We start from the raw sequence: 13,024 nt of genomic DNA, 5'->3' as shown, positions 1-13,024 counted from the left end.
AAAAAAGAGAGGAAAAAAGCATTGAAGCAAAGGGTATTTTGTTGTAATACTGAACATGGCATGAAAGCGAACAGACAAACGAAAAGTAATTACAGCATCGAGTAGAAAATACTGAAAAAACAATTGGAATCGCCTACTTTCCTAAAAAAGTACCGAATAATATACCAAAATACTAACAGAAATATTTAAAATACCGTTTTTTTAGTACGGTACTCAGGATACGTCTGATAAGTCTGACACCCATGTGGGGACTCTGCGGGGTTTCTGTTTGCTGAAGTCCTCCTCTGCCTTATTTTTGTGCGAACGGAGAACACCACAGCGCATTGATGGGGTGTCAATAGCGATCTTCAGATGCGATTTTATTTGTACATAAATCTATTACAACGACGCAATATGTTATGGCAGCGGCTCTCTAACGAGTACGATAGACTAGATGCACTCATAAAAATACAAAAGGAACACAACATTGTCTTACGAGGCCGTGAAAATTAGGTAGTCAACGGTGAGGAGAACAACGGAAAAATGAGACAAAAGAGCGTTGGCGATTGCGTAAAGGTGTGCAAATAGCGCTTCATATTATACACGGGTTTCAAAAGTCCGTTCCAGATTATATTGCAACAATGCATTGTGCGGTCATTCGCTTGGCTATGAACTCATCTCAACTCACTCTATAGCCATTTTTTCATTCTGATCATCCAATAAGTTTTGAATGTCGTGTACAGCACAGGATGCTCGCTTCAAGCGTATTGTTATAGCCAAACTGTGTATTGTGCAATCTAAGAAATCTCAGTGGGATGGGGTTGCAAAATCCTAGGGGGTCGACGGAAAGCCCTGCTTGATAATAGTATTTTAAGAGTAACGAGTTTCGTTTTGAAATATTTATTATTGTGCACAAATACTTTTCGTGGTTGAGTGTTTAGTACTTTACTCAGTTACTTTTTCTTTTCTTTTTTTTTGCCTGGTACCAAGTAACTCACCTTAAATACTTATTTCGAGTATCTTGTACAAGCGTGGCTATGCCCCATTGTGGTATAGCTTGACTAAAATAATGGGTTGTGAGTAACCAAAGTGCCTAGGTTCCTTAGGTTCGCCAGGTGAAACTGAAAGACAGTGTTAGCATAATCTATTTATTGAACCACATACGTTATATTTTGTACCACTACCTGTGGCCACCTGTGCGGCAGATGCATGATTCCATCCTCCCAGAACTTGGGATCTTTCTGGACGATGAACTGTTCCATGCGTTTTTTTCAGAGGCTTCCAAGTAATTTAAGGTATTGCCTTTATAAGGAATTCCATAGGGGATGGAATAAGGTGTAATGTGAAGAAGGTGCGGGGCCCGTGGAATACAGCGGGTGAGGTATTACACCTCACATAAGCTGCACCAATTCCTGCCGGCACTCGAAAGAGACGTCTGGTCTGGCGTTGTCCATATATGGGAAGGCGACACCTTTCCGATTGGCCGATTCTGGACGCTTCGTATCGATTGCAGCGTTCAATCGGCCCAATTGGGAACTGTACGTGTCTGAACTGAACGCCTGGTTGTGCGGTAGGGACTCTTAATGTATAAATCCCACCAAATACATAGCATCGCCTTCTTCGGATGCAGGCCGGCTTTTGGGGTGGTTAAAGCTGGCTCGTTTCACTCATGATCGTCGTTGTGTCTCGGCATAAAGGCACCAATTATCGTAATTATCAAAAGTTACAATCTGTTACTTTTCACATACCATCCTATAGGGACTCTTTTCGAACAGTAATGAAGACGGTTCCCTTTGCGAGCGATTCTCAGCATCCATGACGTCCGACGGTCCGAGCCATAACATCTGGTCACGAAAGAACGTAAATTTCGTTGGATTTTGTTTCGTTTCACATATCGCTGTACTTTTTGCCCCGTTACAAAAAAGCTTTATGCTGCTGGTGATGCATTTGTAATACAGGCTAATATATTTTTCTCGGACGCTCTTCAGCAGATATTTCATGCGAATAATACCTTCGTTGTTTCCTGCTATTATGTAGTGCTACAACATTTGTCGTAATATGCACAAGAACGACATCAGATACATGATTATGGTATCCATGATAGCGAAACCCCGAGACTAGGGGCAAGGAGGGCCATACGTACATATACACGTCTCAGTGTGGTATTGTGGTACACTACCCCAGTCATAGTTTGTAGCCAGACACTCAATGAGATGCTCCCTACACATCGCCTCTCCTCAATTGTCCAAGAATACACCACTCAAATAACACACGGTGGCACACAGTTGTGATAGTATCAAGCACTCGCCACTTTAGCTACCGACATTGATGAGAACCTGTAGGCTGGGGCCTTGATGTCTCGAAACAGACTTCACCTCTCTCGTCCTGCATTGATATGTAGCCAAATAATTTAACGGAGTCGTCTAATGCAGGTCGCCCTTCACTTTAGAGCGGGCGATATTCGTGGAAACGTGGCGCCGTGTTGGCGACACAGGGCGGTCGTCCTGTTCGCCACAGCCTCCCCTTTCAGGCAAGGGTCGTCCGTCTTGTCTCGCCGGTTGACCCAGACAGACGTCGATTAATTTATTACAGATAGGAGAACGTATTCTAAGCCTTCGCCGGTCACGAATGCCCCTAGGAAGCCCCCGTTCTCTTCCGCTCCGACGTCCGCTTTTCTACCAGATCCAGGTGTGCGTCGTAAGGTTCGTACGTGCTTCATATCGGCGTTTGCTGCGGGCGACCGATCGCCCTGCAAAGAGTGCTGATGGGAAGGAGCAAAGATTACGGTGCATGGCCGCGGTGTTTGGAACTTTGCCAGACAACTGGCACTGCGCTTTTATCCAGTTTTGCTTAGCGGTGTCTTTGGTATATATTGTTTCCTGATGCATGTGTATGTTAGTCTACGTTCAACGGAATTTTGCGAAATGTAATTTCTCGACGTGAATAGAGCACGCAGACACGAGACGAAACAATCGCAGACACGCAGATTTTTTTTTCGGGATATATCTGTTTAATATATAAAAAAAAAAAAAGCAAAGAAGGTACAATATGGGCTGAATGCAGTAACTTCTGCATAATTTATTTCTTCCGCCACTTTGTTCACAATTTGTGTGTAACAAAGATCCTTCTGGTGCAGAAACGTAGAACGGTGTGTATCTGATGGGTTATTTTCTGTATCACATTCTTATCTGATTTTCTTCACAGCTGTCAAGAAAATCATATTATCATCATATCAAAATCATATGGACAGTAAACATGCTAGCATGTTTACTGTCCATATTTTCCGGGTTTACGTTTCAGCCATATTGTGTCCGTGAAATGTTCCATAAAAATGCATACAAAGGTAGAGGATAAGATATGGCATCGCTCTATTTTTGTATACTGAACTATCTAGCAAGGTCTCAAGCACGCGGCACGAGAGCTGCATGTGGCCCACACTGTACTTTTTTTAATTCCGTGTCAGCGCCGCGAAGCAACTGTGGCTATGAGCAGCGTACAGACGTGGACAGATGGAGAGAGGATAGCAGGAAGGAGTGGGCGACAGAGGGGTTAGTATGCGTCCTGGGTCGACTTCAGGGGGAGCTGTGCTGGCATTCGTCTGGAAAGTCTTCAGAAAACCCAGGGAAAACCTCAGACAGCGCAGCCGGTGACAGGATTCGAACCCGTGTCACATACCAGTCTCGGCGTGGAAAGCGATCATCTTAACCACTATGCCACTGGAGCTGGTAACACACTGTACTATTGTGTGGCCCGACGGCTCTTGCCACCAAACAGAAGAAAGCTGCCCTCTAAAGAGAGAGAGAGAGAAAAAGAGAAATAAATAAAAACTAGTGACTAATGAGGAATGAAACCAGCCTCTCAGCAATTGTTTGTACAATTGCTCTTCGTTGTACAGCCCCTGTTCATGTTACGCAGCACATGCATGTGAGCACTTCTTGTGGGTGGCTCATGAACGTCAACAACCTGCGGTCCAACAACCTGGTCTTCACGTGCACTTTGGTAAACTACCGCTAACTAATGTTGAGAATGCACTCATAATTCTTACACTAAGTTTACAGGCTCACAGGAGGAGCAGCTTCTCCGGTCATCATCGGCTGCGAGAAATTACAAAGAAAGAGAGGCAGCGAACAAAAAAAAAAAGAGAGAGAGAGAGGGAGACGGAACAGTCGTGTACAAGGGCGATTGTAGTTTTTTTTTTTTTTTTAGTTCTTGCTGTTTCTCTCTGGTTTTACTCGTTCTTTTCCCAAGTTGAAACTCTAAGCAAAGCCAACAAGACTATCTGTTACTAAGAGACAATTTCATGTGCTCCTGAAGAAGATTGTCATAATCGCTCGTGAAGAACTATGTACATAGTTTTCTTGAATCGTCTTTCATATTTTCCTTACCCAGTTTGGAAAGGCAGCTTCTTTTTTTCGCTTGGTGTGTGTCCAGTGAAGTTTTAATGAACCGTGCACGCTGTCCGGCTGCGCAATAACTAAATCGCTCCCGTTTTTGTGTATAGTATTTTTATTTGTGCCGTTTTAGAGTATTCTACGGCAATTACGACTTCTTTTCTTTTTTTTCCTGTGCGGTCCTTCATGATGTGATCTCAGGTCAATGTGACCCGCGACTCGATTTGAGTTTCGGGTTCCCGCTATGGAGCGAAATAGCCAGATGACGATGACAAGGAAGTGGACACAAAAACAAATGGGGTCGCAGGAAGCGAAAGCCGTTAGCGTAAATTATTACACAGTCTGTTCCACTACCGGGCAGTACTGGGCACTTCTTCGCCCAATAAAAGTGTACAGTACTGGCCGGTACTTCGACGTTTCCGACCAGTGGTTTATCCGGAATCTCGAGCGGGGGGGGGGGGGGGAGTGTTTCAAAAACTGGGGGTGCGATCGGGGTTCATAATTACAGTTCAGTTGTAACGGCTTAACATATCATTGGCGGCATGTGTCCAAAGCTGAAACAACAGAAATCCCCTTACGGGGGGCGCACAGAATTTTTTTATTTTTTGTAGAGGAGGTGTTTCCAAACATTCGGGTGTTAGGTGGTCTGAAAAAAAAAAAATGCTGTTCCTGATCTGAGGCTTTTGCTTCAGTCTACGTTCACCGGATTGCTAGAACATCCACTTTGCAACGTTTTATGCTTAGGAATCATTTAGAGGATGTTAGGAAATAATAATGAGAGTAATTTTTGCGTCAAACTGCAGAGTTGACCCACGCTTGTACCCACACTCCCCAGTCGATCCCGAATTCTGCTGATATCACCCCACTAAACGAACACTTCGCATTACTGCATGCTTATAAGCAGATCCCTTGCGGTCGCTCCAACAATGGCCCATAAAGTTCCGCGTACCTGCCGTGAAGACGCAGCGATGGATCATACTCAGCCAGCTGCTGGCATAACAAAAACGTTTACGGGGCCCGCTTTCTCCGAGTTTTGTCTCCCGATCCGCCCCTGTATTCCTGTGATCTTCCCGTTGCCAAAAGAACGCTGACCTTGTTCTGGATTCGTGTCAGTCCCCCCACCCCGCTTTTGTTAAACATCCCCCCCACCTTCCCCCATAGCGCACACATCCCAAGACCATTGACTATTTCCGCATCCCCGGCGAAAGTATGAGGAAGTGGAGACGGTTTCCGCAAGGTCCTGGGCGAAAGTAAAGACCTGGAAGACAGGTACAAAAGGTGCGCGACAAACGGGAGAAAACGTCTTTGATGGACTTTTTTTTTTTTAAGTGGATTCATTTTTATGGGGAGGGGGGCTCCAAGGTACCGTTTATACGGGGTCAAGCTTTGCCGCTTTCATTTTTTTCTATTTTGTTTTTGCGGAAGTCTCAGGTTAAAGTGGGGACTGTCGCTCGAGAAGAGGGCGCAAGAATGTCCTCATTGAGGAAGTTATATAGGTTGGACACACACACGCGGGCCTGTGTGCGAAAAAAAAAAAGGGAAAGCGTGTAAAAATGGCGAAGCGGAAACCGACAAAGTTTTGAATGCGAAACGGCTGCGCCTCCACTGTGGTAAAAACTGTTAGGGTATATTTCCGCATACTGCACGGGAGATTGATTTTGTAGTTACGCGTGTCAGGGCATTGGTGAGCTCTGAGGTTCATGACTGGGTATTTATTTCTGTGGTTTCGACGCTCAACGAGTGAGCAACGTGTGTCGTAGCGATTTCTGTATATACGTTTGAGACACTGTGCTGTTCATCATTGACAGCGATTGGATTGAACTTATATCGTAGAATATAGATTCATCTCCGTCGTCGTAATCGTCTTATTCATGTCAGCTGTGCGACGAGCATGGGTGGGTGGGTGGGTGGGGCGGGGGGGGGGTATATTTAGTAGAAAGGCCTGGTTGGAACTGGTCCTTCTGTCTTGCTTGAAAGAAGTCTCTTATGCATCATATCTTCTGTCGCAATACTTACAATACATCGAACACCATATGTACACAAAAGTGACGCAACATGACCCTTCATTCCATGGCACAACGAAACGACTTTTTCAGTTTTAGTCGATGTTTTCTTGTAACGTCATACTCGGTCCTGCAGGCTTTGTCTCCTCATAGTGAGAATGGTAGACAGTGTCTGTAATGTGTCTACAGCATTTGCATGATACGTAAGAGCCACGCCACACACAGCTGCGTTTCATAAAAATAAGGAGAAAATATTTATTCGCGATTCCAACGGACTACAGGTGTACGGAATACGGTGTCGGCCGAATTATGTTCATCTGTTTCAGTTTTTAATACTCACAAATTGACATGTTTCATGAAAGCGGAATTAGTTTTGTCTGCTGGTCATCCCATACTGTGCAGTTCAACTCAGAGAAGTAGGGAAAAAGCGAACGAGCGAACAAAGGAGGTATTTCAGAATCTAAGAAGGCAAGGCAAGGATGAGTTTCTAAGAACAGTGACATAGCATGTGTTTTCGAATGTGGATTACTAGTCTGCAAGGCAATACCATGTTTCCGTTTCTCGTCCGGTAGTCCTGTAGTATTTACATATGACTGTTGCAAGGGAACAACAGCTCCATTGGAAGTGTACAGGGTGTTCAAAATTAAGCTTTCACGAGCGCTACGCAAACACAGCGATGACAGGAAACCGGATGATAACTTTACGCTACTTGTGTAAGAAACAGGTGCTGCTAATTATTTAGCACCTGTTTCTTACTCAAGGAACAGGAAAAGTAGCACCAGTTTTCTTTTGTTCGCCTATTTATAAAGTGCTAGTGAAAGCTTAATTTTGAACACCATGTATAGTGTTCTTAATTAGATACGTGTTGTCGGAACCTTGAGACACAAGTAGTCATAAAAAATCGTTATGCACAAGTTAATGTTCACATTGTCATTTGCAAGAGGTCAAGAGAATTAACAATTGGTTTGGCGTGGTGACCACAAGACATGCTCATGTGACGTTAGCTCTGAGCCTGATGTTTGCAGAGCTCTGTTACTGTGTGTCAAAGGTATATGTCAACAATACATATTTTGAAAACCCTTGGCACACATGCGTATGTCTGACACCTTGTACACCATACTTGTGCAAGTATTTAACATGCCATATGCTGTGCGGTGAACATCTCAGCGCTGGAAGAGATGCTCTGGCAAAGTGGAGTATTCTTTTTCTGCGCTCCTCTTAGTATTCACATACATCTTGTTGTGATATTTTTCTCTTTGCCAGTCATTCGTTGATAGGTGTGCTGCACCAGACAGAAGCTTTCTCTCCCAGAGAACATCCATAGTGGATGCTTGTTTACGTTTCATTAGTACGGTGATATTGTTTACTTTGCCTGAGGTCTGAAGATGCATACATGTCAACACGACAAAGAAATGCAGGTTCCTCGTTCTGTATTACAAAGATTAATATTAAGATAAAATCGTGATGACAGAGTTGAACGGGAAACTCGTGCGATGGTTCAACACATGGGACTTCCGTTCCATTCTTTTTGATTAAACTATTAAAATAAAGCGTGAGGCATTTCCAACAGGCTGCGAAGAAATTAGTAGTGAACATGCATTCCTCTTTTCGATTTCGATACATTCTTTCTTGCCGGCAATCTGTCCACAAGCAAGAGAAATGTGTACTGCCGTACCGCTTCCCTGTCCAGACGCGCTCTCGGACCTCCACTCGCAGCTTTTCGAAATCGCCTCCAGGTGGCCACGGCTTCGCTGGAATCGCGAATTCCCCACTCAACTGTGACGTCAGAAAAGAAGCTGTCGGAATTTTCGTCTTGCAGTTGAAAATGTAGGAGTTCTCGAGGGGGACCACAAATGCTAATAAAGATGGTGAGAAGGCACTTTTTTGACAAATCACGAGGCATGAATGTCCTTCGCTATGTCTTCATGACCACGATAACGAGAAATAACTAGATATTTGTTCGAATCCTCGCTCAAAATTAGCGACAGAAGCTCCCAAATATCACATCTAGGACGAAGTATTCTACCCGAAATGAGCGTCGAATGCGATACTGAAGCATTCCAGACAGAGCGCTGCTCTTACCTAGTAGACACCTGCGTGCGCTTTCCAAAGGGTGGTCTCGCTTTCAACCCCGTGATGTAGGATGAACGAGGTTGAAAGCGTGCGCGCCATGTGCAGTTTAAAAGCGTCGTTACTTTACACGTCACAGCGTGACGATACACTCCAGTGCGACCAGTGACGTGGGAGGAATGAAAAATGGAAAGCTAGCGTTGGATGTCAAACACAGGTGCCCTCCTATCCATTGCTTAACACGAAAGCGTGCTGGGCGAACACAAGCCATTCTGGACACGTGACCTTAAATATGGCCGCGCCCGTAATCGGCGGCCAAGCTATGTCGCCATAGCCAAACCGTGTGTAAACAACGCGTCTGCTGTATCTGTGCGCCGTTTTGGACGTCTTTGGACCCCCGTAATTATTGTTACCCGATAACCTCGCAGCAAAACGCGCACTTTTGTACATGAGGCCCCGCACTGCTGACCACGTCCCAAGATGTGATGACGCCCACGCGTTAAGAGGCACTGAGCCGATGAGATCTACTTAAACTGGGGAGAAATGAACTATCATTGCGTGGAAGAAGGCACTGTATAGTTTACGTTGGCAAAATACCTTCAACTCTTTGCCTTATGCTGACGGAAATATCTCTGCAAGTGCTAAAACGACATGTAAACAAAGTCACGTGACCTCAAAATGACGTTGCCTATGACGTGTGACCAGGACAAGATGTGGTTTTGCGAAAAGGGTAGTTACAAAAATGGCGTTTTTATGTCACCCCTGTGGTGCCTGCTTTGCTCTTGCGCTACGCTAGCGTCGACTAGACTAGTAATTATATAAAGTTTGCCCGTGTCGTAAGTGCCAGTTAGTGCTTTCAAAATGCTGGCGTGTTCAAATGTGTCATCCGTTGTGTTGCTGTGCATTCAACTGGTATCGGTGGACAACTGTGACGTAATGTTCCTGAGAAGCGTGCTCAGAAGTACAAATGTTTGTGGCGCGACACTTGCGTCACGTGCATATTTCTCCTATACAAATGGGGATCGATCACGGATGTGCGGATGTACCTATTTCAACTAGCGCGTTCGCGGGTGGGGATCTTGCGTGGGCGGACACCGTACGGATGCTGAGACTGGCAATGTTATTCGCACTCATCTCAGATACGAATGTTGCCCCTGTAATCATTGGAGCCCTTTTCCATTCTAGCTGTAACACCATCATCACGGATATCGTCAGCATGAAGCTTCTCCTTCTATACATACTACACCTGGTGAAGCGACTGATAGCTACCAGCCGTCCACACAAGCACCATGTAAGATTTCTTTTATTGCTCATAGCTCATGCACTCCAAATGGAAACCAGGACCTACTCAGGGATTAGTTGAGACCGCAGTGGAAATCGTATATCTATAGGCACTTGCGGCTTTGGCTGCACACAGCATGTGACACGCTGATTATTATTATTTTTTTCAATTGCATACGTGGTTTGCGCCTCCAATGCTCTACAAAAACCATAACGGTGAATTACAAAAATGTGTGTCTAACCGCATGATCTTCCTCTGCCCGTTCGGCGTCCCCTCTGGGAAAGACACCCCGGGGCGGCTGCCTCTCTCGTGTCTGGGGCGAATCAGCTTTTTCAGCTGTGGGGGCAGGCGAAAAAAAATGAGACACAACACTTCGTGCCGCATTCTTACTTGCCGTCATTCACATGGCAGCTTAACTATGGCTGTCGGGGTCTATGCGGCTTCCTTCTGCAAATCCGTAGAGACGTGGACAGTGGACGCCATGCACACCACCCACCTACTTACTGATCACAGCAGTACGGAAGCATCGCCATCACAGCTCCTACGTAAGAACAGCCGAACTCGACATATATTCCCTTGGAGGAGATTTCCACCTAAACATCATACTTGACTTGAGTAGCGACACGTGGTCTGCAGATTGCTCGTTATGCGGGTAGCTTTGCACGTGGCGAGCGTACAGACGAAACGGAACGTCGTCTGTGTCGTATGGATCCCACGAATCAGGTGACACCACAAGCGTGCACCTGTCTCGATCCAGTGGATCGACAGGTGCGCGTTAGTGTCTCCAATGCGATGACTCCTTGGAAACTCTCACCTGCCGTAGTAGAAGTAGCTGGGAGAAGCTTCTGCACTCGGCGTTGCCTAATGAATACTGGTTGGACGATTCGGTGCTTTCTCGTGTTCACTGGAATTTTAGCGGCTGCTTCATTATGAAAGGTGCGCTGTGCGACGAAATACGACCTATGTACCAGGACAAGCACGAGAAATGGCGCTTGTACCGTGTGAGTTTCATTTTACGTCGCATCGTTCACCTTTCAAGGTGTGCTTCACCAACGCACCTATACTTGCCGTAGAGTTCACGCCAAACTGTCGCCCATTTGGTCATAGCAATCTGGCTATAATCAAGCAGTGCCGTTTGACTGTGCTGATTTGCGCCTGCCATTCCATTATTCGAGTAAACCAACCCGTGTATTTCCTTATAATAGTACGTCATTTTCGAGCTGTAGAAATTTTTGCGAAATTTTGTGTGTGTGCGTTTCTTGCTTGTCTTGGTATCGTCCTCCTCGCTGAAAATATGCAGACATTAAAAAAAAAAAAAAGATCGATTTGAAAATGCTGTGAAAACAGCTGTGACAGACTGCCGCAGGTAAGGCGACAGGTTCCTACAGTTCCTTAGACTGTAAGTGATTTTCGTAACACCTCTACGGATTTTGGCGTATATACGTGGCACCTTCACTGTTCCACGTAGCAGAGGTACTTGCAACTACGAAGTTTCACAAAAGTGCGAAGTCAGCATTTATTTTGTGCGCTGTTTACATGGCTGCGTACTGGATCGGTATACTGAGGAAGTGTCCAGTTGTGGATTGCTAAAAAGAAGAGGGAACGGTTGCTTGTGCACCCACCGAATCATGCCACTGTATGGTTCATACCATCAACGTACAAGGAAAGATAGCAAATATTCCAGGATTGCATACGGAGGCACGTGGTGATGTGTCTCATTGAACAAAAGTAGTCGGAAATTCACAATTATCAATCTGCCAGGCAGGTGCGTGAAAACCTCAAACAAAAGGAAAAAAAAAAAGAACAACAAGGATTTCAGAGGACCCCGTTATAGAAGTTCAGAATTCAATTCAAAAGGTTCTCTGTTTCTGACGCATCATGAAAGGATGTGACATGATTTGATAACGACACACACTCGCACAAAATCTCTGTATGCAACATTTTCCTTCGAAAAAAAAAAAAAAAAACGCCCCGGAACATCGACTTCGCGTTTCCCCTCAACTCGCTTTGCACGGCAAAACGAGGAGGAGGAGGAGGAAGAAAAACGTCACCGGTGATGTCATTACGGTTACAGGAGAGACCGCGAACCAGTCGGGGCCAGCGCTTTGCACATTTCTAGTTTTTTTTTTTTTTTCGTTTATCTTTTTTCGTTTATGCCCAGTTCTCTCCCTCTGTATCATACGACGTTTCTGCAAACCAGTCAGCGGGCTCTACCGTAGTGACGTCAAAGCGACTCGGACGGCTAGTTGCGGGCATTGCCACGGTTGCGCACGGTCGCAATTTTTTTAAATCGAATTCTGCGATATTTATGCATCTGTCGAATGAATCACTTCGCGTAGTGCGTTTTGGTAGTCAGGTTAACGACTTGGTATAAAGAAATGGTGGTGATTAAAGTGCTTACCGAGTGACTTACTCCATATTTCTCACGCAGAAGGTAGAGGTGGGCGATACGCATTCATCATTGGAATTGAATGAAAAAATGAAGGTTCCGACAAGGAGGAACTGTCTTCCAAAGCAGGTTGTATCAAAGGCTGCATGCTGTGTCCGGATATGTTTTAAGGAATTTTATTCACAGTTTATGTCGTGTATGTACAGCACGTCTTGTTGGCTCGACATGCGGCATAACGGCGGATATGACAGTCGTAGTACCAGAATCCCGCAAACTAGTCAACTGCCTGCAGCGCTACGCGGCGTGGGACGTGCCGGCATGTTGCTGCAGTTGTCTCGAAAGCAAACTGCACATAACGGACGGATATTCGCAGAACTGTTTGTGGCGTACTCGGTGTATCTGTCACGAAGACATGCGACACAACGCGGAAAAATCATGCGAGCAAACTCTTCTCCCTGGACGTCTCCTCTCCACATGCTGACGACGAGTTTTAACGGATGAGCAGCTCATGTGGGATGATTGTTGTACTTCTTTCGTTTCGTGACACGACATCGCCCCATGGACGGAAGCCAGGCGCGCTTTGTCTGCGAGCAATCGTGACAAATGATATAGTCTCCTGTGACAGTGCGCAGTCTTCATCAGACAACTGCATTTGTTTGCACAAGCAACGCCATCTGCGCTGAAGAAGGCCTGTTCGCTACTTGAATTTACTGATCCTTAGTAGTCCCTCCAACCACAGCCGTGCTTCCTTCAGTGCCCGTCGCTATGGAGACATGCCGGTTCTAGCCACTTCTGGGTTTCACAGGAACCACAGGATTTCTATATATTTAAAAACGCTCGCGGCGGTAGTCTGAAGCGTGCTGCCGAGACGACGGTTTTATGTGTCACGTGGCTGAGGAGGGAGCGAGCA

The 13,024-nt window shown here is 45.6% G+C and overlaps 1 protein-coding gene across 4 annotated transcripts in view; it reads left to right on the top strand.

The window, feature by feature from the left end:
- Positions 1-13,024, top strand: part of LOC135385209 (uncharacterized) — a 281,039-nt gene that overhangs the window by 118,741 nt on the left and 149,274 nt on the right. For all 4 annotated transcript variants that reach the window (XR_010420348.1, XR_010420347.1, XM_064614412.1 and 1 more), the window contains one exon: positions 9,629-9,734. Coding sequence is in view for 2 of the 4 variants with exons in the window: in XM_064614412.1 (XP_064470482.1) it covers positions 9,629-9,734 (106 nt within the window). In the remaining 2 variants the exon portion in view is untranslated. The remainder of the gene's footprint in view (positions 1-9,628; positions 9,735-13,024) is intronic.

Source organism: Ornithodoros turicata, chromosome 2 (genome assembly GCF_037126465.1).
Source record: "Ornithodoros turicata isolate Travis chromosome 2, ASM3712646v1, whole genome shotgun sequence".
In the NCBI taxonomy this organism is placed as follows: domain Eukaryota; kingdom Metazoa; phylum Arthropoda; class Arachnida; order Ixodida; family Argasidae; genus Ornithodoros; species Ornithodoros turicata.
This window is presented reverse-complemented; position numbering and strand designations above follow the sequence as displayed.